Raw genomic sequence first — 22500 nt, 5'->3', positions numbered from 1 at the left:
ACCATTTTTCTCCCATTTCTCTCTCTCCCATCTACACAACATCCCATTTCTATTTCTTCCACCCATCGCTAACCTATCTTTTTTTTTTGGTTCCCTCCTCCATCTACACTACTTCTATTTCTCTCCCTCCCATCTACAGAGCATCCCATTTCAATTTCTTCCACCCATCACTAGCCTATCATTCTTTTCTGTTTCCTTCCTCCATCTACATTACTTTCGCTCAGCATTATCATCAGCACTTCATCATTCACTAATCCCATTCCCTACCATCTCTCTCCCCATTCCCAGGCATCCCATCCCTTCATACCTCTGTCTTACATTGTCGCCAGCACTGACACATTCTAATTCATCCCAGGATTCTATTACTTATTGCTTCTACTACTTAACCTTACCTAACCTAACCTAACTTGACCTAAACTTAACTAACTTGAGCTAAACTAACCTAACCTAACCTAACTTGACCTAAACTTAACTAACTTGAGCTAAACTAACCTAACTTGACCTAAACTTAACTAACTTGAGCTAAACTAACCTAACCTAACCTAACTTGACCTAAACTTAACTAACTTGAACTAAACTAACCTAACCTAACCTAACTTGACCTAAACTTAACTAACTTGAACTAAACTAACCTAACCTAACCTAACCTAACTTGAACTAAACTAACCTAACCTAGCCTAACTTGACCTAAACTTAACTAACTTGAACTAAACTAACCTAACCTAACCTAACTTGACCTAAACTAAACTAACTTGAGCTAAACTAACCTAACCTAACCTAACTTGAACTAAACTAGCCTAACCTAACCTAACTTGACCTAAACTTAACTAACTTGAACTAAACTAACCTAACCTAACTTGACCTAAACTAAACTAACTTGAACTAAACTAACCTAACCTAACCTAACTTGAACTAAACTAACCTAACCTAACCTAACTTGACCTAAACTTAACTAACTTGAACTAAACTAACCTAACCTAACCTAAGCACTGACACATCCTAAGGCATCCCAGCATCCTATTCCTTATTACTTTTACTACCTAACCTAACCTGACCTAACCTAAACTAACCTAATTTAACCTAGCCTAAACTAACCTAACCTAACCTAACCTAACGTAAGCATTGACACATTCTAAAGCATCCTACTCCTTCTTACTTTTACTATCTAACCTAAACTAACCTAAACTAAGCACTAACACATTCTAGCGCATCCCATCATCCTATTCCTTATTACTTTTACTACCTAACCTAAACTAACCTAAACTAAGCACTAACACATTCTAGCGCATCCCAGCATCCTATTTCTTATTACTTTTACTACCTAACCTAACCCTAACCTAACCTAACCTAACCTAAGCACTGACACATTCTAGCACATCCCAGCACCCTATTTCTTATTACTTTTACTACCTAACCTAACCCTACCCTAACCTAACCCTAACCTAACCTAACCTAACCTAACCTAAGCACTGACACATTCTAGCACATCCCAGCACCCTATTTCTTATTACTTTTACTACCTAACCTAACCCTACCCTAACCTAACCCTAACCTAACCTAACCCTACCCTAACCTAACCTAACCTAAGCACTGACACATTCTAGCGCATCCCAGGCATTCCCAGCATCCTTATTACTTTTGCTCAACATCACCACCATTACTAACTCACCCATTTCCTCCTATCTCCCTTCCCTTTCCTGCCCCGACAGCCTCCCATTCCCTATGACTTCGGGTACGGCGTGACTGACCCTTACACCGGCACAGACCACGGCCACGTCCAGAACTCCGACGGGCAGGTGGTGAGCGGCTCCTACCATGTGCTACTGCCAGACGGACGAAGACAGGTGGTGCGCTACACGGCCGATCATGTCAACGGCTATCAGGCACAGGTGAGGGACAGGTGATGGGAAGATGAGAGATGTGATGGGAGGTGATAGGTGGAATGTAAGTAATGAAAATGAAGAGAAAGGTTAAGTAGAGCACGCAGGTGGAGAGGAAGTAATGAGGAAGGTGAGGTGGACAGGTGGTGAGAGAGGAAGTAAGGTGAGGTAAGTAAATGGACACACGAGGACAGAAAAGTGAAGAAAAGTGAAAGGAAACAAACAAACGGTGGAAAGGTAAGTAGGTAGAAGGTAGAAAGAGAAGGTGAGACAGAGGAATGGTAATTAAGACAGGTGGGAAGTAGATAATGAGATAAAGGAAAGGGGAAGTAGACAGGTGGCGACAGTGATGATGGGTAGTGAGAGGTGATTGATAAATGATGGTAAGTGGATAAGTGGAGAGAAAGTAATGAGGATGGTGAGAAAGATTATGAGAAAGACAGACAGGTGAAGGATAGGAGATGAGAGGAGGAGGAGGAGGAGGAAGATGAGGAGGAGGATGAAGAGGAAGATGAAGGAGTGGTTAGTGAGAAAAGGAAAGTAAGGCGGATGAAACAGACAACGGATAGAATAAGATAGAATGAATAAAGAAAGAATAAGTAAAAAAAACCAAGAGGAAACAGATTTATTAGAAAAGTAATAAAAAGTTCAGGTAAAGTGATATATACAAATACCCAAGATAGTTAATTACAGGTAGAACAGGTAAAATAAATAGGTAATAGAAAAGTAATAAAAAATACAGAAAAAAAACATACAGGTAAGAGTGTCCGTAAAAAATATCCAGGTGAGGTGAAACACACACACACACACACACACACACACACACACACACACACACACACACACACACACACACACACATGCACATACACACAGGTCATCCGTGCACCTCGTTTGCCTAAGTCAGGTTAAGCCAATCATATTTACCTGTGCTGTTTGCCTCGCCAGGTGTTTGCCAGGAGGAGGAGGAGGAGGAGGAGGAGGAGGAGGAGGAGGAAGAGGAGGAGGAGGTATAAGGGTATGTGGTATAAGAGATGGAGGAGGAGGATGATAAGGAAGGGGAGAGGAGAGGAAAGGAGAGGAGAGAAGAGAGGAGAAGAGGAGGAAGAGGAGGAAGAGGAGCAAGAGGAGGTATAAGAGGAGGTGGCGGTAGTAGTGGTAGTGGTGAAGGATGAGGATGAGAGAGAAGGGGAGAGGAGAGGAGAGGTGAGGAGGAGGAGTAGGAGTAGAAGGAGGAGGAGGAGGAGGAGGAAGGAGACCCAATTATCGTTCTACCTGAGGCTTCGTGGGAAAAAAAAAAAAATTGCACACATGAAAAAAAAAGTTCATATTGGAGTCGGGAAAAAACCGCGAAAAAAAGAACGACTCGTGAAATACAAAACTTGCGTAAAAAAAATAGTTGAAAAATCTGAACTTGCAAAAAAAATCAAAGAAAAGAAAACGATTGACAATGAAAAGAAAGCAAAAAAAAAAATAAATAAATAAATAAATAAATAAATAAAAAAAAAATAAAAACCGAAATCAAAATGTATCTAGTGAATAATGAAGATTTTTTTTTTTGCTGTTGCTGCTGCTGCTCTCTCTCTCTCTCTCTCTCTCTCTCTCTCTCTCTCTCTCTCTCTCTCTCTCTCTCTCTCTCTCTCTCACCTCTGAAACAGTATCACAAAAAACTCACACACCAAAACAAACACAAACAAAAGATAAAAAGAAAGAAAAAATTACGGCTAATCTTTCTGAAAAAAAAGATATATATACGAAAAAAATGAAAAGTTTGCTATGAAAAACGAATATTTGAATATCTGAACTTACAAGCCAAAAAGAAAAAAAAAAGTTCAGTCAGAAATTGATGTCTGAAAAATATATGAAAAGAGAAGAAATTGCGAGGAAAATAAAAGATGTGCAATCAAAAATGAATAACAAAAAAAACATATCTATGACACAAAAAGTTTCCTGTTATATAAAAAAAAAGTTGTCCCCCGCAAGCCAAAAAAAAAAAAAAAAAAAAAAAAAGGGGTAGTATTGTGTGGGTTGTGCTACTTTACAATATACTTTTTGTCATTCATATCAATTTCCATTTTATTTTATTTCCATTTTGAAGGTGAGAGTGGTGGAAGGGGGGGGGGTAATGGAGAGGGGGGGAGGTGGAGGAGGGGATGACACGATGGATTAAAAATGATGATAAAATAAATCCCGAAAAAAATAAATATGAACGCATTAACCAAAACAATGATTGAACGAGTGTAAGTTTTATTTTTAGAGTCGCGCTGGTTGTTGTGTTTTATGGTTGATGGATTGGTTGGTTTTATTTATACCAATTGATTTTATCTATCCTGTCTACTCCATATTTCCCTCTTTGGTTATTTTATTTTTTTCCTCATTTTTTTCGTTTATCATTTACTTCCTCCACTTCCTATCCCTCCTCCTCTTCCTCCTCCGTCTTCTCCTTCTTCTATTCCTCCTTCTGATTTACCTAACTTGTCTATTTCATATTTACCTTTTTGGTTATTTTTTTCATTTTTTCGGTTATCATTTACTTTCCTCATTTACTTTATTCATATTTATTCTATTATTCAACTTCCAATCTTTTTCACTTTTTCATTTCTCACTTCCTATTCCTCCTTTTCTTATTTTCTTTTCATTTTCTCAATTATCGTTTATTTTCTCCATTTATTTCATTCGTATTTATTTTATTCTTCCTCCTCCACTCGTTTTTACCTTTCGTTTCCCACCTCGCATTCCTCCTCTTCCTCCTTCCTTTTCTTCTCCTTCTATTCCTTCTTCTGATTTACCTAACATGTCCATTCCATATTTCCCTTTTTAATTTCCTTTTAATATCACTTCCTTCCTTCATTTATTTAATTCAAACTTATTTTCTTCTTTCACCTCCACTCCTTTTCACCTTTTCGTTTCCCACTTCCCATTTTTCCTCCTCCTCCTCCTCCTACGTCTTCTTCTTCTTCTATTCCTCCTTCTCCCTCTCCTCTTTCCTTTCCATTTATCACTCCTTTCCTTTCCTCGCCTCTTACTCCTCCTAGTAAGCCGTCTATTCCATGTTTCCTTTCATTCGTTAACTCATGTTTTATCTCGTTTACTACTTATTTCATTTATATCTCATTCATTTATTTCTTACATATTTAATTCACCCATGTTTAATTCTTCCGTCTCCGTGGTGCAGTGGTAAGCTTGCCTACCTAAGAATCCGCGGGCCAGGGTTCGAATCGCGGCTACTACTACTACTACTACTACTACTACTACTACTCTCTTTCCTCAGGTGTCCTATGAAGGGGTCGGCCACCAGCTACACCACCGCCGCCGCTAACACACTTACCTGTCCAAAAAGAAGAAAAAGACAGGTGTTAGATGCGTTACCTGATCCTCCACACCTGTCCTCTCTCTCTCTCTCTCTCTCTCTCTCTCTCTCTCTCTCTCTCTCTCTCTCTCTCTCTCTCTCTCTCTCTCTCTCATGTAAACGTATATATAGCTCAGGTAACTTTCTCTCCCCTCCCCTGCTCTTCACCTTTCCTCCTTAATTAATTGGAGTGACTCACCTGACTGGCTGGCTGACTGACTTAGTTGAATTTAACCAATCAGGTGTTTTATTAGTCAGTCAGTCAGTCAGTCAGTCAGCCAGGAAGGAAGGGAGAGCGTGTGATACTGTTGGAACGGATGTCAAGGGAACGGCCGAGGAAGGAAGGAAGGGAGGGAGAGCTTTTAACAGGAGCTTTCGTAAGTGTAACCTATCATGCATTTCCTTAACCCTATATTACGTTTCGATGGAGTTTATTTATACACAACTAATTTATTAACAAAACTACATATCTATATAATCTTACCTGTATGTTTAAGGCTTTTGTATAATGGTCTACTGTTTGATTATGTAATATATTATGATGTCAAACCATTTTTTTTATATTTTATCCTTAATTGAAGTTTGAGAGAGAGAGAGAGAGAGAGAGAGAGAGAGAGAGAGAGAGAGAGAGAGATTTACATAGATTTACATAGAAAATCAGACCACATAGACCCCATAGTCCAGACTTGGTGGTCTGTCCTTAAGCCTAAGTGATTTTACATTAATCAGAAGACTCCAAAACTTTGCATTTCTACTCTAGTTGATATTAAGTTGAAGGAAGTGACGGTCGAGCTTGTTTTTAAAAGAGTCAATCGTGTTACACTGGACCACTGATGGTGGGAGCTTATTCCATTCTCGCACTACAACGTTGGTGAAGAAAAATTTGGTGCAGTCTGAATTTACTTGTCTACATCTGAGTTTTACGCCATTGTTCCTCGTGCGCAAAGTGTCATCGATCAGAAACAATGTTGATCTGTCTACATTCGTGAAACCATTAAGTATTTTAAAACATTCGATCAGTTTTCCTCGGAGGCAACGTTTCTCAAGAGAGAACATGTTAAGGGTAGAAAGCCTTTCTTCGTAGGATTTGTTGCGCAAGGAAGGGATAATTTTCATTGCCCGACGCTGAACACCTGCTAATTTAGCAATATCCTTTGCATGGTGGGGAGACCAAAACTGAACCGCATATTCCAAGTGGGGTCTGACTAAACTGTTGTAGAGCGGGAGTATTACATCTTTATTCTTAAATAAAAAGTTTCTTTTAATGAAGCCCAACATTCTGTTCGCTTTATTTGCTGCATTGATGCATTGCTGTGAGAATTTGAGGTTTGACGCGATTTTGACCCCCAAGTCCTTGACGCATTGAACGCTTTTGAGTTAACGCCGCGCATTTCGTAATCGAACTTCTTATTCCTCGTTCCAACTTGAAGGACCTGGCACTTGTCTACGTTAAAGGGCATCTCCCATCTATCCGACCAAGCTGAAATTTTGTGCAAAGAGAGAGAGAGAGAGAGAGAGAGAGAGAGAGAGAGAGAGAGAGAGAGAGAGAGAGAGAGAGAGAGAGAGAGAGAGAGAGAGAGAGAGAGAGACCATGACAGACCCTACCTACTACCGCCCAATCTCGCTCCTGTCGGTTGTTAGCAAGATCCTGGAGCGGATTATTGCTGAGCAACTGACGCGCCACCTGGAGGAGAACCATCTATTGTCTCCTCGTCAGCACGGGTTCAGGAGAGGTCGCTCGGCATCAGACCTCCTCCTCCTGCTCAGCAAGTCTTGGCATGACGCCCTGGACTCTGGTCGCCCCTCACTTGTTGTTGCCCTAGATATTGCTGGGGCATTCGACTGTGTGTGGCACAGGGGCCTCCTGGCCAAGCTCGAACAGCTCGGCATCACAGGACAACTGCTGCAGCTGTTTTCGAGCTACCTGCACGGCCGGAGTCTGAGGGTAGTGGTGAACGGGTGCACGTCAGGCAGTTACCCAATCACTGCCAGCGTTCCACAAGGATCAGTACTGGCCCCGATTCTTTGGAACGCATACTTCGACGAGCTGCTCCGTGGCCTACCAGTGGCCTCAGCCTACGCCGACGACTGCACCCTGTCCCACAGCTACACCAGGGAGGAAACTGCGGACGTGATCGAAGCCACCAACCACCATCTTGGCCTGGGGACGACGTTGGCAAGTCAAGTTTGCTGCCGAGAAGACCCAGGCCATGGTCATTTCGCGTTCCGGGGAGGACGCCAGACTCCTACAGGGACGGCTGAAGTTTGGGGACGACACGCTGGCCATCAAGGACTCCATCAACATCTTGGAGGTGGAGGTCGACTCCAGACTCAGTTTCGACCGCCACCTGGAGTGTGTGGCGCGCAGAGCCTCCCTGAGGGTGACACTCCTGCGTCGCGTGCGGCACCTACTCGACGCAGACGGCCTCCTGAGGCTGTACAAAGCCCAGGTGAGGCCCGTCATGGAATACTCCCCTCTCTCCTGGATGAGTAGTGCCCAATGTCACCTTTCGCTGCTGGACAGAGTGCAGAGGAAGGCAGAGCGACTTATCCGCGATGCAGCTACATCACCAGCAGGACGCCCCCCGCTGTATGCCCGACAGCCTCGGGCACCGGAGAAGGGTCGGAGCCATCACAGTCCTACACAAGGCCCAGGTCCAACATACACCTCACCTGGCGGCACTACGGCTCCCTTGGAGGAGAAGCCAGCACACCACGAGAGCGGCGGTGGCTAACGACCTCCTCCTTGAAATCCCGAGAAGCCCCACAGCCAGGTACCAGAGGGGCTTCACGAGTGCCACGGCCCACCTGTGGAACGCCTTCACGGGTGAAGTGGGCGTTAAGGCAATGAACACCCAGCAGGTGAGTGGCGGCTTATGCCTTGTGTCGCATTTACCCGCCCTAGTCACATCCGCTGAGCACAAGTACAACACAACACTAGTGACAATGCTTTAAGATAGGCGACCTCAAGACAGAGGCCGTCTTTAGCATGGAGACAATTTCCCCGCCCCTTTTGTCTATGTATACCATTGTATCTTGATGTTTAAATAAAGAGAGAGAGAGAGAGAGAGAGAGAGAGAGAGAGAGAGAGAGAGAGAGAGAGAGAGAGAGAGAGAGAGAGAGAGAGAGAGAGAGAGAGAGAGAGAGAGAGAGAGAGAGAGAGAGAGAGAGAGAGAGAGAGAGAGAGAGAGAGAGAGAGAGAGAGAGAGAGAGAGAGAGAGAGAGAGAGAGAGAGAGAGAGAGAGAGAGAGAGAGAGAGAGAGAGAAGAGGCTACTACGAAATTAAGTGGCTTTCAAATTATATTCCGTGATTTGCAAGACGAGGAAATAAATCTCACTTCCCAGTCATAAAAAAAAAAAATAAGATGGAGGAAAAGGTCTTCTTAAAATATATGGTAATTTAAGTTGGGGCACAATATGGCTTAACTTTTATCTTCTACGTTCGTTTCTCCTCCTCCTCCTCCTCCTACTACTACTACTACTAATAATAATAATAATAATTTTCTGTTTCTTCAGGCCTATAGCGCGGTAAGCTTTCCTGATGGGTCCCGCTGCTCTGCCCTGCCCGTTAGTGGCGCAGGCAAGTGTTTTATAGTGGCGCCATCTTGTCTGGCTCACGCACACAATACATTCAGTCATATTTTTCTCTCAGTAATCTTCCCTTCCCTTCCCTTTCTTTCCCTTTCCTTTCCTTCTCTCCTCTCCCCTTCCCATCCCTTCCTTTCCCTTTCCTTTCCTTCTCTCCTCTCCCCTTCCCATTTAAACTCTCTCCTTCCCTTCCTTTCCCTTTCCTTTCCTTCCCTTCTCTCCCCTTCCTATCTAATCCATTCCCTTCCCTTCCCTTTCCTTCTCTTCCCTTCCCTTCCCTTTCTTTCCCTTTCCTTTCCTTCTCTCCTCTCCCCTTCCCATCTGGTCCCTTCCCTTTCTTTCCTTTTCCTTTCCTTCTCTCCTCTCCCCTTCCCATTTAAACTCTCCCCTTCCCTTCCTTTCCCTGTCCTTTCCTTCCCTTCTCTCCCCTTCCTATCCAATCCCTTCCCTTCCCATCCCTTTCCTTCCCTCTCTCTCTCTCTCTCTCTCTCTCTCTCTCTCTCTCTCTCGCGGTCACCAGGACAGCATGTGGGTAGTCTGGGCCACTCGGCGATAACTGAAAAATCCCAGCTTGTGGCGGCGGGCGGGACGCGAACCTGGACCCACTTAAACGCCGCACCTGCACGCTGACCACTCACCCACCGCCGCTTACGAACTTTCTGTGAACCGCTTTTACGGGTTAATGGCTGCTTGCAATACATTCACTTGATAACTGGCACCCGTATTACGAGCTCTCCTTTATTAAGCCGTTCCCTCGACATCAGTTCCAACAATATCACGACCTCTCCCTTCCAAAGCCACTCCCTTGACATCAGTTCCAGCAATATCAGGTCAGACTGAGTGGATGAAGATACTGGACACTGGACCCTCAGGCCACGCACGCTTACATAGTCCAAGGAGTAGTGTTCAAGGCTTATTATGGAAGAATATGAACTTAAGCTCCAGGACTTGGCTGTCACACGAGATACAAGGGAGGCACCTCCACCACTCCTCAGATGTTGCAGTAGAGCGCGAGAGAGAGAGACAGTATGGTGGGGGTGGTAAAAACAGTGATAGGCGGTGGTGGTGGGGACAGTGGTGGTGATGTTTAACTGACGGCGGCGGGAGCGGCGGCGGTGGGGGACGCGAGGAGGTATTAATGTAAATATATTAAAATCCATTAAAAGGTTTTGGCGCCGCGACAGAAAAGATTCGCGTGAAAACCTTAAAATCTTATTGGACAGAGACGCTTATTGAGAGAGAGAGAGAGAGAGAGAGAGAGAGAGAGAGAGAGAGAGAGAGAGAGAGAGAGAGAGAGAGAGAGAGAGAGAGAGAGAGAGAGAGAGAGAGAGAGAGAGAGAGAGAGAGAGAGAGAGAGAGAGAGAGAGAGAGAGAGAGAGAGAGAGAGAGAGAGAGAGAGAGAGAGAGAGAGAGAGAGAGAGAGAGAGAGAGAGAGAGAGAGAGAGAGAGAGAGAGAGAGAGAGAGAGAGAGAGAGAGAGAGAGAGAGAGAGAGAGAGAGAGAGAGAGGAGAGAGAGGATAGGGAAAGGGAGGGAGAAAGGTGAATGGAAGAAAAAATAAAGGGAGGGAGGAAAAATAGGGAGAACACAACAGGCTCAACTTTTCCTTCTCTCTCCCTTACACACACACACACACACACACACACACACACACACACACACACACACACACACACACACACACACGCACAATTGTTTCTCTCCCTCTCTCTCTCTCTCTCTCTCTCTCTCTCTCTCTCTCTCTCTCTCTCTCTCACACACACACACACACACACACACACACACACACACACACACACACACACACACACACACACACACACACACACACACACCTGTTACTTTTCTCCCTTCCCTTCCTCCCTTCCTCATCCCTTTCCCTTCTTCAATTCCTCCCTCCTTCCCCTCTCCTCTCTATCCCCTACATCTTCCTCCTCCTCCCCTTCTTTCCCCTCCTCCCCTTCTTTCCCCTCCTCCTCTTCCTCTTCCTCTTGCATCCCGCGTGATCCTCTTTGCCTAGGGTGGGTGGGGGGGGCTTGTCCGGGCAATCTGCGGCAGTCTGCTTAGCGTAATGGTGTGTCAGGCTTCACGTCACGGGGATTCGAACACACGTACACACACACATACGTACATACAGAAATACACATATACATGCAAGTACAATACCTTACCGAGATTGCTAAGTACACGTCTCTCTCTCTCTCTCTCTCTCTCTCTCTCTCTCTCTCTCTCTCTCTCTATATATATATATATATATATATATATATATTTATCTATTTATCTATCTATCTGTCTATTTGTTGGTCTCAGAAGCAAGGTTCAGGATAACAAAAACAAAATAATACCTTCTGAAATAAAATAATTCTCAATTCTCATCTGCTAATTACTCTCTCTCTCTCTCTCTCTCTCTCTCTCTCTCTCTCTCTCTCTCTCTCTCTCTCTCTCTCTCTCTCTCTCTTTTCGTCAGCTTGTTAGTCTGAGTAAGTTTTTCTTTTCTTCCTTTCTCGTTTTTCTTTCTCTCTTTCTCTCGAAGTCCTGCTCTGTCTTTTTCTCTCTCACTTTCTCTAAATTCAACAGATCAGCAGGTGTCCATTTGCTCTCTCTCTCTCTCTCTCTCTCGTTTTATTTGCCATTCCTTATTTTATTTATTCTTTAATCTTTACCGCTATTTATTTTTTTCTCTCTCTTTCATAAAAACAACAACAACAACAAACACAACAACACCAACACACCCACACAAATATATATATATATATATATATATATATATATATATATATATATATATATATATACACAAACAAATCCCCCAAAAATACATCGAAAAAACCCACACCCACACACATACATAAAAAAAAAAACAGATAGGAAAAAAACCCCACAGTGAGAGACTTGGATGTGATGGATGTGAAGGGTTGGACTCTGATATTCGGTCCTCCACGCAACCCGGAAATATTGTGTGTGTGTGTGGGGGGGGGCGGGTTGGGGGGGGGGCGCTTCACTCAGCCCACCCGACTCTCGCTTAACCCGGTTTGTGGTGTGGCGGGGAGGGAGGGAGAGAGGGAAAGGGGGGAAGGAAACGAGGGAAGGGTAAGGAAAAGGAGAGAATGGGAAAGGAAGGGGAAGGGAGAGATGGAGAGGGTGGGGTGGGAAAGGAAGGGAAGGGAGAGGATGGAAGGAAATGAGGGAAGGGTAGGAAAAGGATGGGGAAGGGAGAGATGGAGAGGGTCGGGTGGGAAAGGAAGGGAAGGGAGAGGATGGAAGGAAAAGAGGGAAGGGTAGGGAAAGGAAGGGGAAGGGAGAGATGGAGAGGGTGGAGTGTGAGAGGAAGGGAAGGGAGGGGATGGAAGGAATAGAAGGAAGGGTAGGTAAAGGAAGGGGAAGGGATAGATGAAGAGGATGGGATGGAGGGGAAGGAAAGGGAGCGAGGAAAGGATAGGAAAGGAAGGGAAGGGAGGGATGGCGAAGAAGGGAAGGGAAAGCATGGAAGAGAGAGGGAAGGGTAGAAAAATGATGGGGAAGGAAAAGGAAGGGGAAGGGAGGGAAAGGAAGGGGAAGGGATGGAAAGGGAAAGGAAGGGAAGGGAAGGTGAGAAGGGAATAAAGAGGAAGGGAGGGAAAGAAAGAGGGAGAGAGGGTAACAGAAAAGGAAAGAAAAGAGATAGAAAGGTGGAAGGAAAAAAGGGAGGGAGAGTGAAAGGGTAGGAAAGGAATGGAAAGAAAAGAGGAAGGAGGAAGAAAGAGAGAAGAGGAGAAGAAGAGGGAGAGAAGAGAGAGAGAGAGAGAGAGAGAGAGAGAGAGAGAGAGAGAGAGAGAGAGAGAGAGAGAGAGAGAGAGAGAGAGAGAGAGAGAGAGAGAGAGAGAGAGAGAGAGAGAGAGAGAGAGAGAGAGAGAGAGAGAGAGAGAGAGAGAGAGAGAGAGAGAGAGAGAGAGAGAGAGAGAGAGAGAGAGAGAGAGAGAGAGAGAGAGAGAGAGAGAGAGAGAGAGAGAGAGAGAGAGAGAGAGAGAGAGAGAGAGAGAGAGAGAGAGAGAGAGAGAGAGAGGGAGGGGGGGGCTGAGGTTTGAAAAATGATACTCCGACATATGTATTGACAAGGGAATACTATACTGCCGCTATTACTACTACTACTACTACTACTACTACCACTACTACTACTACTACTACTACTACTACCACTACTACTACTACTACTACTACTTATACTACTAACTACTATACTACTAATTACTACTACTACTACTATTATTACTACTACTACTTACTACTACTACACTATACTACTACTACTACTACTATTACTACTACTATCACTACTACTACTACTATCATTACTACATTACTACTACTAATACTACTACTACGACTACTACTACTACTACTACTACTACTACACCTACTACTACTACTATTACTACTACTACTACTACTATTACTATTACTATTATTATTATTATTATTATTATTACTACTACTACTATTAGTACTACTACTACTACTACTACTACTACTACTACTACTACTACTATTAGTACTACTACTACTATAGTCCGTTTCATTCCGTCTGTCCACTCGCGAACGTAGATGACGTGGCACCTGCGCATTTTTTTTTTTACATGAAAGGATGCAGCTCAAGGGCAACAAAAAGAGTACAAAAAGAAAAAAAGCCCGCTACTCGCCGCTCCCACAAAAGTAAAAAGTAAAGAGTGGTCAAAAGAGAGGTCAATTTCGGGTGAAGTGTCTTGAAACACTCTTCTTGAAAGAGGTCAAGTCATAGGCAGGAGGAAATACAGACGAAGGAAGACTGTTCCAGAGTTTACCAGTGAAGGGGATGAAAGAATGGAGATGCTGGTTAACTCCTGCATAGGGGGTTTGGATAGTATAGGGATGAGTATGAGTAGAAAGTCGTGTGCAGCGGGGCACCGGGAGGGGGGGGAGGCATGCAGTTAGCAAGTTCAGAGGAGCAGTCAGCATGAAAATATCGATAAAAGATAGAAAGAGAAGCAACATGGCGGCGGAATTTAGGAGGTAGAAGGCTGTCAGTAAGAGGAGGAGAGCTGATGAGACGAAGAGCCTTAGACTCCACTCTGTCCAGAAGAGCTGTGTGAGTGGAGGCCCCCCACACGTGAGATGCATACTCCATACGAGGGCGGACAAGGCCCCTATATATGGAAAGCATCTGTGCGGGGGAGAAGAACTGGTGGAGACGATACAGAACGCCCAACCTCGAGGAAGCTGATTTAGTAAGAGAGGAGATGTGAAGTTTCCAGTTGAGATTTTGAGCGAAGGATAGACCGAGGATATTTAGTGTTGAAGAAGGTGACAGCTGGGTGTTGTCGAAGAATAGGGGATAGGTGTTTGGAAGATCGTGTCGAGTTAATAGGTGGAGAAACTGAATTTTTGAGGCATTGAAGGACACAAGGTTCCTTTTAACCCAATCGGAAATGACAGCATGGTCTGAGGTTAAGCGTTCTGCAGCCTCCTGTCTGGAGTCTTGTAATTCCTGTTGAGAGGGTCTTCTGTTGAAAGAAGTTGAATAATGCAGAGTGGAGTCATCAGCGTATGAGTGGATAGGACAGTTTGTTATGGAAAGAAGATCATTGGTGAAAAACAGGATGAGAGTGGGTGATAGGACAGAGCCCTGTGGAACACCACTGTTGATAGGTTTAGGGGAAGAACAGTGACCGTCTACCACAGCAGATATAGAACGACCGGAAAGGAAACTGGAGATGAAGGAACAGAGAGAGGGATAGAATCCGAAAGAGTGCAGTTTAGAAAGCAAAGACTTGTGCCAGACTCTATCGAAAGCTTTCGATATGTCTAGCGCAACTGAGAAAGTTTCACCGAAACGGCTAAGAGAGGATGACCAAGAGTCAGTTAGGAAGGCAAGAAGATCGCCAGTAGAACGCCCCTTGCGGAACCCATACTGGCGATCAGATAGAAGGTCAGAAGTGGAAAGGTGCTTTTGAATCTTCCGGTTAAGGATTGATTTAAAAGCTTTAGATAGACAGGAAAGTAAAGCTATAAGACGGTAGTTTGAGGGATTGGATCGGTCACCCTTCTTAGGCACAGGCTGTATGAAGGCATACTTCCAGCAGGAAGGAAAGGTAGATGTTGACAGGCAGAGGCGAAAGAGTTTGACCAGGCAAGGTGTCAGCACGGAGGCACAGTTTTTAAGTACAATAGGAGGCACTCCATCAGGTCCATAAGCCTTCTGAGAGTTGAGGCCAGAGAGGGCATAGAAAACATCAGTCTCAAGAATCTTAATAACAGGAATAAAGGCGTCAGAGGGGGGATAAGTAGGAAGAATATGCTCAGAATCGTCCAGAGTGGAGTTGTTACAGAAAGTTTGAGAGGAGTTCAGCCTTAGAGATAGATGAGACGGCGGTGCTGCCGCCAGGGTTAAGGAGAGGAGGAAAAGAGGAAGAAGTGAAATTGGAGAAGATATTTTTGGCTAGGTGTAAGAAGTCACGGGAAGAATTAGGAAAAGCAAGATTTTGACATTTTCTATTTATGAAAGATGTTTTGGTAAGTCGAAGAACAGATTTGGCACGATTCCGGGTTGAAACATAAAGATCATGGTTAGAAGGAGTGCAAAGGCTCTGGTGCCGTTTGTGAGCTGCCTCTCTATCTTTGACAGCACGAGAACAAGCGTGATTAAACCAAGGCTTTTTAGCATGAGGAGTAGAGAAAGTACGTGGAATGTATGCCTCCATTCCAGAGACAATCACCTCTGTAATGCGCTGGGCACACACAGAGGGGTCTCTCTCCTGGAAGCAGTAATCATTCCGCGGGAAATCGGAAAAGTACATCCTCAGGTCGTCCCACCGAGCTGAAGCAAAATGCCAGAAGCATCGCACATTTGGTGGGTCCAGAGGATGCACAGGAGCGATAGGACAGGATACAGAAATAAGGCTGTGATCGGAGGAGCCCAACGGAAAGAACAGTTTGACAGAGTAAGCAGAAGGGTTAGAGGTAAGGAAGAGATCTAGTATGTTGGGCCTGTCTCCAAGACGGTCGGGGATACGTGTAGGGTGCTGAACCAACTGCTCTAGGTCGTTGAGGAAAGGTAAGTTAGTTCGTGATTGCGTGAAGATCAACTTTATATTTTCAGTGATATATTTCAATGTTTGTATATACAAAAAAAAAAAAAAAAAAACTTCAAGCCCTCTAATATGAACCGCAAACCTGCCGATTTGCAGCGATAATTTACCATACAAGAACATGAAAGAACAACTTGTACATTTAACAGTATAGTCTGATCATGCTCGAACGATCTATAGCCTTTCAGATTTATACAAAAGGAAGCATCCAGTTTTTCATTTTCATGAATTATAATATGCTAGAATTTTGTTTGATTATTTTTTCGAAAAATAAAATCACACCGAACTAAAAGTTAATACCATCTCGTTACGCGGCTGATATATTTTATTCTCTCGAACAGGCAAGGGTTGTAGTGGACTGGCTACTTTGTCTTGTTCTTTGCCTGCCCGTCGGAGGTCTGTGTCGCTTGTTTTATTGCTGCTCTTTACCAAAGGCTCCAGGGAGGGTATTCTCAAACGCTTCGCCTCTCACATTAACAATTCCCGAAGGCCGAAATCTCATTCAGGTACATAAAGTGATATCCGACTCTGCAAGTGGCTATGCATAAGGAATTTTGATGTGTTGCATGTAAATAACATGGGTTGGCTAATATGCGAAATAGCCTAGCACCGCATTCAACAGTTATTATTTATTATTTAATATTATTTCGATTATTAAGCGTTATTAATATGCAGTAAATTATTGAGGTACCCTTTATTTGCACTTGCAGAGAAAGATGTCTTTTAATATACTTGAAATGAGCTATCAATTAATGAAATTGAAAACCCCTAGATCGTTCGAGCATGACGTGACTATGTTATTTGATACAAGCTTGTCTTTTCGTAAGTTTGTATGTTAGATTATCGATGCAAACGACTGAGTTGTTTTTTGTATACATAAACATTCAAATATATTATTGAAAAATAAGCCTGAATGTCTATCACAACAGTTGATTTTCACGTATTCACGAACCACATAGAAATGTGCAGGTGACACAGCCATCAAAATTCCCGCTTTGCTGGTGGACAGATGGAATGAAACAGACTATACTACTTCTACTACTACTACTACTATTGATACTACTACTACTACTACTACTACTGCTACTATTACTACTACTACTACTACTACTACTACTACTACTACTACTTTTCGAAAAGAAGAAGGGAATCTGTATTTACTATTGCTCTTATGATGAAGAGGAGGAGGAGGAGGAGAGGAAAATGAGAGAAGGAAACGAAGAGGATGAGGGTACGACTGTGAGAGGTTTACACACACACACACACACACACACACACACACACACACACACACACACACACACACACACACACACACACACACACACACGCACACACACACACACACACACACACACACACACACACACACGCACACACGCACACACACACACACACACACACACACACACACACACACACACACACACACACACACACGCACACACACACACACACGCACACACACACACACAGTCGCTCTAATTAACCTTAACCGCTTTATGGAATCAATGAGAGAGAGAGAGAGAGAGAGAGAGAGAGAGAGAGAGAGAGAGAGAGAGAGAGAGAGAGAGAGAGAGAGAGAGAGAGAGAGAGAGAGAGAGAGACAGAGACTGAGAGAGAGAGAGAGAGAGAGAGAGAGAGAGAGAGAGAGAGAGAGAGAGAGAGAGAGAGAGAGAGAGAGAGAGAGAGAGAGAGAGAGAGAGAGAGAGAGAGAGAGAGAGAGAGAGTAAATTATCCCTTTTATTTCGCTCATAACTTACAAATGTGACGTTGTGTGTGTGTGTGTGTGTGTGTGTGTGTGTGTGTGTACTATATTGCCTCTGCCCAGCTTCCCTTTTCATTATTGACATATGTAAGTGGGTGTACGTGTGTGTGTGTGTGTGTGTGTGTGTGTGTGTGTGTGTGTGTGTGTGGCCACCCGCCCATTACAACCTTCAAATGGGTTGAGTTTCTCTCGTTGGGTCGAAAAACACACCCATTACACTATATTGTATGGGAGGGGGAGGGGGAGGAGAGGGGAATAAGGGGAGGGGAAGGAAGGGGGTGGAGAGGGAGGGGAGGGGAAGGAGAGGGGAGTAAGGGGAGGGATGACGAGGGGGGAAAGAGGTGGCGGAGGAGAATGGGAGGGAAAATGGAGGGGGATGAAAGGAAGGGCAGGGAGAAATAGGATGGGAGGGGAAGAGGAAGTAGAGGGCGGGAAAGGGAGGAAAAGGAAGATGTAAGACGGGAGGAGGAGGGGAGGAGGAAAAGGAGGAGTGGGAAAGGAAGAAAGGGAGGAAGTAAGGAGATGGGCGAAAAGGAGGAGGAGGAGGAAGATAAGGAGGAAGAAAAGGAGGAGGCGGAGGAGGAGGAGGAGGAGGAAACGTGAAAATGCGGAAACATGGATGAGCAGGCAGCAGAAAGCCAATTGGCTCATTGCGAGGCTGCCTGCTTTCAGTGATTTAATCAGTCCGTCAGCAACAGGAGTGGCTTGCGGGAAGGATTAAAGCACTACTGAACGTACTCGTGGATGCGTTTAGTTCACTCCCGACGCAGCGAAGTGACGGTCAATGCGATTTTTAAAGGATCTGATCGTTTCCGCACTAACCACTCCTGCAGGAAGACTGTTCCAGTGGCGGACGACTCTGTCCGAAAAATAACTCCTTCCGATATCCGTAAAGCATCGCTTGGCTTGAATTGTTTTACTGTTGTTTCTTGTTCGCGGGTTAGTTTGTAGCGTGAAGAGTTTGGAGTGATCAACATTGCTAAACTTGTTCAGGTACTTGAAGACTTATATCACGTCTCCCCGCAGTCGTATATTTTCCAACGTGAAGAGATTGAGTCGCTCGAGTCTTTCTTCGTAAGGTTGCGTTCTCAATGATGGTATCATTTTCGTAGCGCGTCGCTGTATTCTCTCGAGTAGTTCAATGCCTTTCTTGTAATTAGGAGACCAGAACTGCACGGCGTATTACAGGTGGGGTCTTACCAGCGAGTTATATAAGGATAACATAACTCCCGGCGTCTTGTATTCGAAGTTTCTCATTATGAACCCGAGCATAGTGTTGGTTTTCTTGCAGGCGGACTTGCAGTGATGTAGTATGTGTGGTTGCTATTTCTGGACCCGCAGTGCATTACTTTACATTTGGTAGTGTTAAAGGACATCTGCCACTTTTCCGACCATTGAATAATCTGCTTCAGGTCTCTCTGGATAATTTTTCAGTCTGCTTTCGTGAGGGCCTTCCCTCCCACCTTGGTGTCGTCAGCAAATTTAGAAAGAGTGGATTTTAATCCTAGTTTAAGTTCGTTGATATATATATATATATATATATATATATATATATATATATATATATATATATATATATATATATATATATATATATATATATATATATATATATATATATATATATATATATATATATATATATATATATATGTATAAAATAAAGAGTATGGGGCCCAGCTCTGACCCCTGTGGCACTCCACTTGTAACCGGGAGCCACTCGGAGGTCTGCCCGTTGAGTAGAACTCGTTGCTTTCTTCCAGTGAGCCAATCTTTTATCCACGCAGTCAGATTGTCTCCTAGTCCCGCCGATTTCAGTTTCTTGAAAAGTCGTTCGTGTGGTACCTTATGAAAGGCCTTTTGGAAGTTTAGAAAGATAATATCGCTGGGGATGTGATTGTCCCAGTATTCATATATACCGTGGAAGAAGTTCAGTAGGTTGGTTAAGCATGAGCGCTTATTCCTGAAACCATGCTGAGCATCGGAAATGATATTGTTGTCTTCAAGAAACTTGACGAGTTTGTCTCTGATAATCTTCTCGAGAACTTTTCACGCCACTGAGGTCAAACTAATTGGCCGTTAGCTCAAGGACTTGCTCTTGTCTCTCTTCTTGTAGATCGGTGTTACGTTCGCTTGCTTCCAGTCTTCGGGAACTTTATTGTTGTAGTGTTGAATTATATAGATGGCGGTGAGTGGCTTGAGTATTTGCTGCTTGAGTTCCTTGAGCAGCCTGGGTGACAAGTTGTCGGGTCTGGTCGACTCTAGTTTATCTAGGTAGTTTTGCACGTCCCGTTAGTTAATTGAGCCAATTTCTTGGGGGGTGATCCCCCTCGGTGGAATAGGGCTCTCGGGTATCGACTCTGTGTTCTCGACCGTGAACACAGACGCGAAGTTCTTGTTCAGGATTTCGACCATGTGTCTGCTGTCTTGTGTTAGGGCGCCGCTTTCATCTTTTAGGGGACCGATGTTGCTTTTCGACTTCTTTTTTGTTCTTATATAAGTGAAAAACTTTTTCGGATTAGACTTGGATTCGCGTGCTACTCGCTTCTCATAGTCGCGCCAACATTGGCGGATGAGGGTTCTGCAAGCTCTGAGGCTGCGGTGGTATTGTTCACGTGCTTCATCTGTGTTGTTTTCCTTCAACAAGTTATAATTTATTTTCTTCAGATTTATCGCCCTTCTGACTTGGATAGTGATCCATGGTGAATTTACGCCGTTGTTTGTTCTCCTGGTCGTCCTGGGGACTGTTGTCCTCTCTACTTCTAGGAGTTTATTTTTTAAGATATTTCACGCGTCGTCGGCAAGGGCGAAGTTGAGGTGCTCCCAAGTAGTTTGAGGTAGTAGTTCAAAAGCAAGATTGAAGTTAGCTTTTCTGTAGTCTGGCATCTTGGACGCGTTTGCTATAAGCTCGTGTTCCGTTCTAATGCAGAAGTTTCTCACCGACCCTCCCTTCGCGTACGAGGTTGGAGTCGATCACGAGTACGAGGTCCAGGATATTGTTTTCTCGCGTTGGTTGGTTAATGATCTGGGTTAGAAATGTGTCTTCTAACATTTCGAGTAGCCTATTACCCTCCTGGTCTCCATTCATTGTGTTCCAGTATATTTTGGGACAATTGAAGTCCCCAGTAACTACTGACTGCTTGTTTTGCGTTATGGTATGAATTTCCTCATACAGCGCTGCGTCATCACTTGCTTGTTGCTTAGGAGGTCTGTATACGGTACCAATCGTCAGCTTGTTGTGCTTGCTAGTTTCTAGCTCGATGTAGACGGAGTCGTATTTTTCTGAAATTTTTTATTTTTATTTTCATTGCAGGGAGCGTGTTCTTGACGTAACATATGACACCGCCTCCTTTTTTGGAAAGTCTGTTCTTGTAGAAACTTTCGTATCCCGGAACTGAAAATTCCGTCATTAAGTGGTCAGAGGTGGCCCATGTTTCGGTAACTGCTATTATGTCTGGCTTCTCCACGTCAATGTAGGCAAGTAGCTCATCCCGTCTGGGTATGAGACTTTGCGCATTGGTGTACAGGACATGGATGTCTTTCTTAGCTTCGGCGCTTCGGAGCGCAGTTGACGGGTTTCTGCGTGTGTTTTCTGTTGGGGGTCTTGGTGTGTGCTGGGCTGTCGCTGCTATTTGGTTACTTACGTTGCGTGGGCGCCCCTCACGCGCTTGAAGTTTTTTGAGTACAAAAGTACCTCATCGTTCAGCAACACACCAAGCCGTGCTGAGCAAATCTCATTAAGGAGAAGACCGTCAGGACGGCAAAGGTCGGGGTTATCATAGAAATGATCCCACGCGTTTGTGAACGAAACTTCCTCGTCCTGACAAGGGTATTTCAACCTCTTGTCGATGCTTGACGCTTTTCTGTGGAATCCTGTGAAGGCGTTGATTCTCACCAGAATCCCGGAGACAATGATGTGACGTGACTTTTCCTTGTAGCGGCGAATCACTCGTCGGTAATTAGCTAAAATTTCCTTCATTTGTGTCGATTGCACATCGTTCGTTCCAGCGAACAAAACAAAGAGTGTATCTTGTTCCGTTTGGTCTGGGACGATCTCTGCAGCTTCTTCTATATCGTGCAATCTTGCACCAGGGTTACAGTATCTTCTGTTCTTAATACTGCGCCCGCAAAATTCAGTCAGTTGGCCTCTCACGATGCTGTCACCCACCACACTCACGTCAACCTTGGCGTTGTCTCTTGATCCGCGGAACAGTGATTCGTCGGGGCAGGTGACTGCTGGAAGGATGGTTTTGCGTCTACGTCTGTTGGCAAGGGAGGAGGAGGAGGAGGAGGAGGAGGAGGAAGAAGAAAAAAAATAAGAGGAAGGAGAAGAAGAAAAAGAGGACTAAGAAGAGGAAGAAGAAGATGAAGGAGCGAGGGAGGATGAGGGAGAGAGAGGAGACGAGGGAGAGAGGGAAGATGGTAGAGAGAGGGAAGATGAGGGAGAGAGGGAAGAAGTACTACTAGTGGAGGAAAAGGAGGAGGAGGACGAGGAGGAGGAGGAGGAGGAGGAGGAGGAGGAGGAGGAGGAGGAGGAGGAGGAGGAGGAGGAAGGGAGGGAAGAAGAGTAGGAGAAGAGATGGTGTGTGTGTGTGTGTGTGTGTGTGTGTGTGTGTGTGTGTGTGTGTGTGTGTGTGTGTGTGTGTGTGTGTGTGTGTGTGTGTGTGTGTGTGTGTGTGTGTGTGTGTGTGTGTGTGTGTGTGTGTGTGTGTGTGTGTGTGTGTGTGTGTGTGTGTGTGTGTGTGTGTGTGTGTGTGTGTGTGTGTGTGTGTGTGTGTGTGTGTGTGTGTGTGTGTGTGTGTGTGTGTGTGTGTGTG

At 44.5% G+C, this 22500-nt stretch overlaps 1 protein-coding gene across 1 annotated transcript in view; it reads left to right on the top strand.

Moving 5' to 3' along the window:
• LOC126983527 (larval cuticle protein A2B-like) overlaps positions 1-5774 on the top strand; it is a 7591-nt gene extending 1817 nt beyond the window's left edge. The window contains exons 3-4 of the mRNA XM_050836288.1: positions 1710-1889; positions 5152-5774. Coding sequence (XP_050692245.1) covers positions 1710-1889; positions 5152-5199 — 228 coding nt within the window. The 3' untranslated portion in view covers positions 5200-5774. The remainder of the gene's footprint in view (positions 1-1709; positions 1890-5151) is intronic.
• Positions 5775-22500: the final 16726 nt, after the last annotated feature.

The sequence above is a fragment of the Eriocheir sinensis genome, chromosome 54 (assembly GCF_024679095.1).
Source record: "Eriocheir sinensis breed Jianghai 21 chromosome 54, ASM2467909v1, whole genome shotgun sequence".
Taxonomy (NCBI): Eukaryota; Metazoa; Arthropoda; class Malacostraca; order Decapoda; family Varunidae; genus Eriocheir; species Eriocheir sinensis.
Note: the sequence above shows the minus strand (reverse complement) of the source record. Positions and strands in the feature narration are given on the sequence as shown.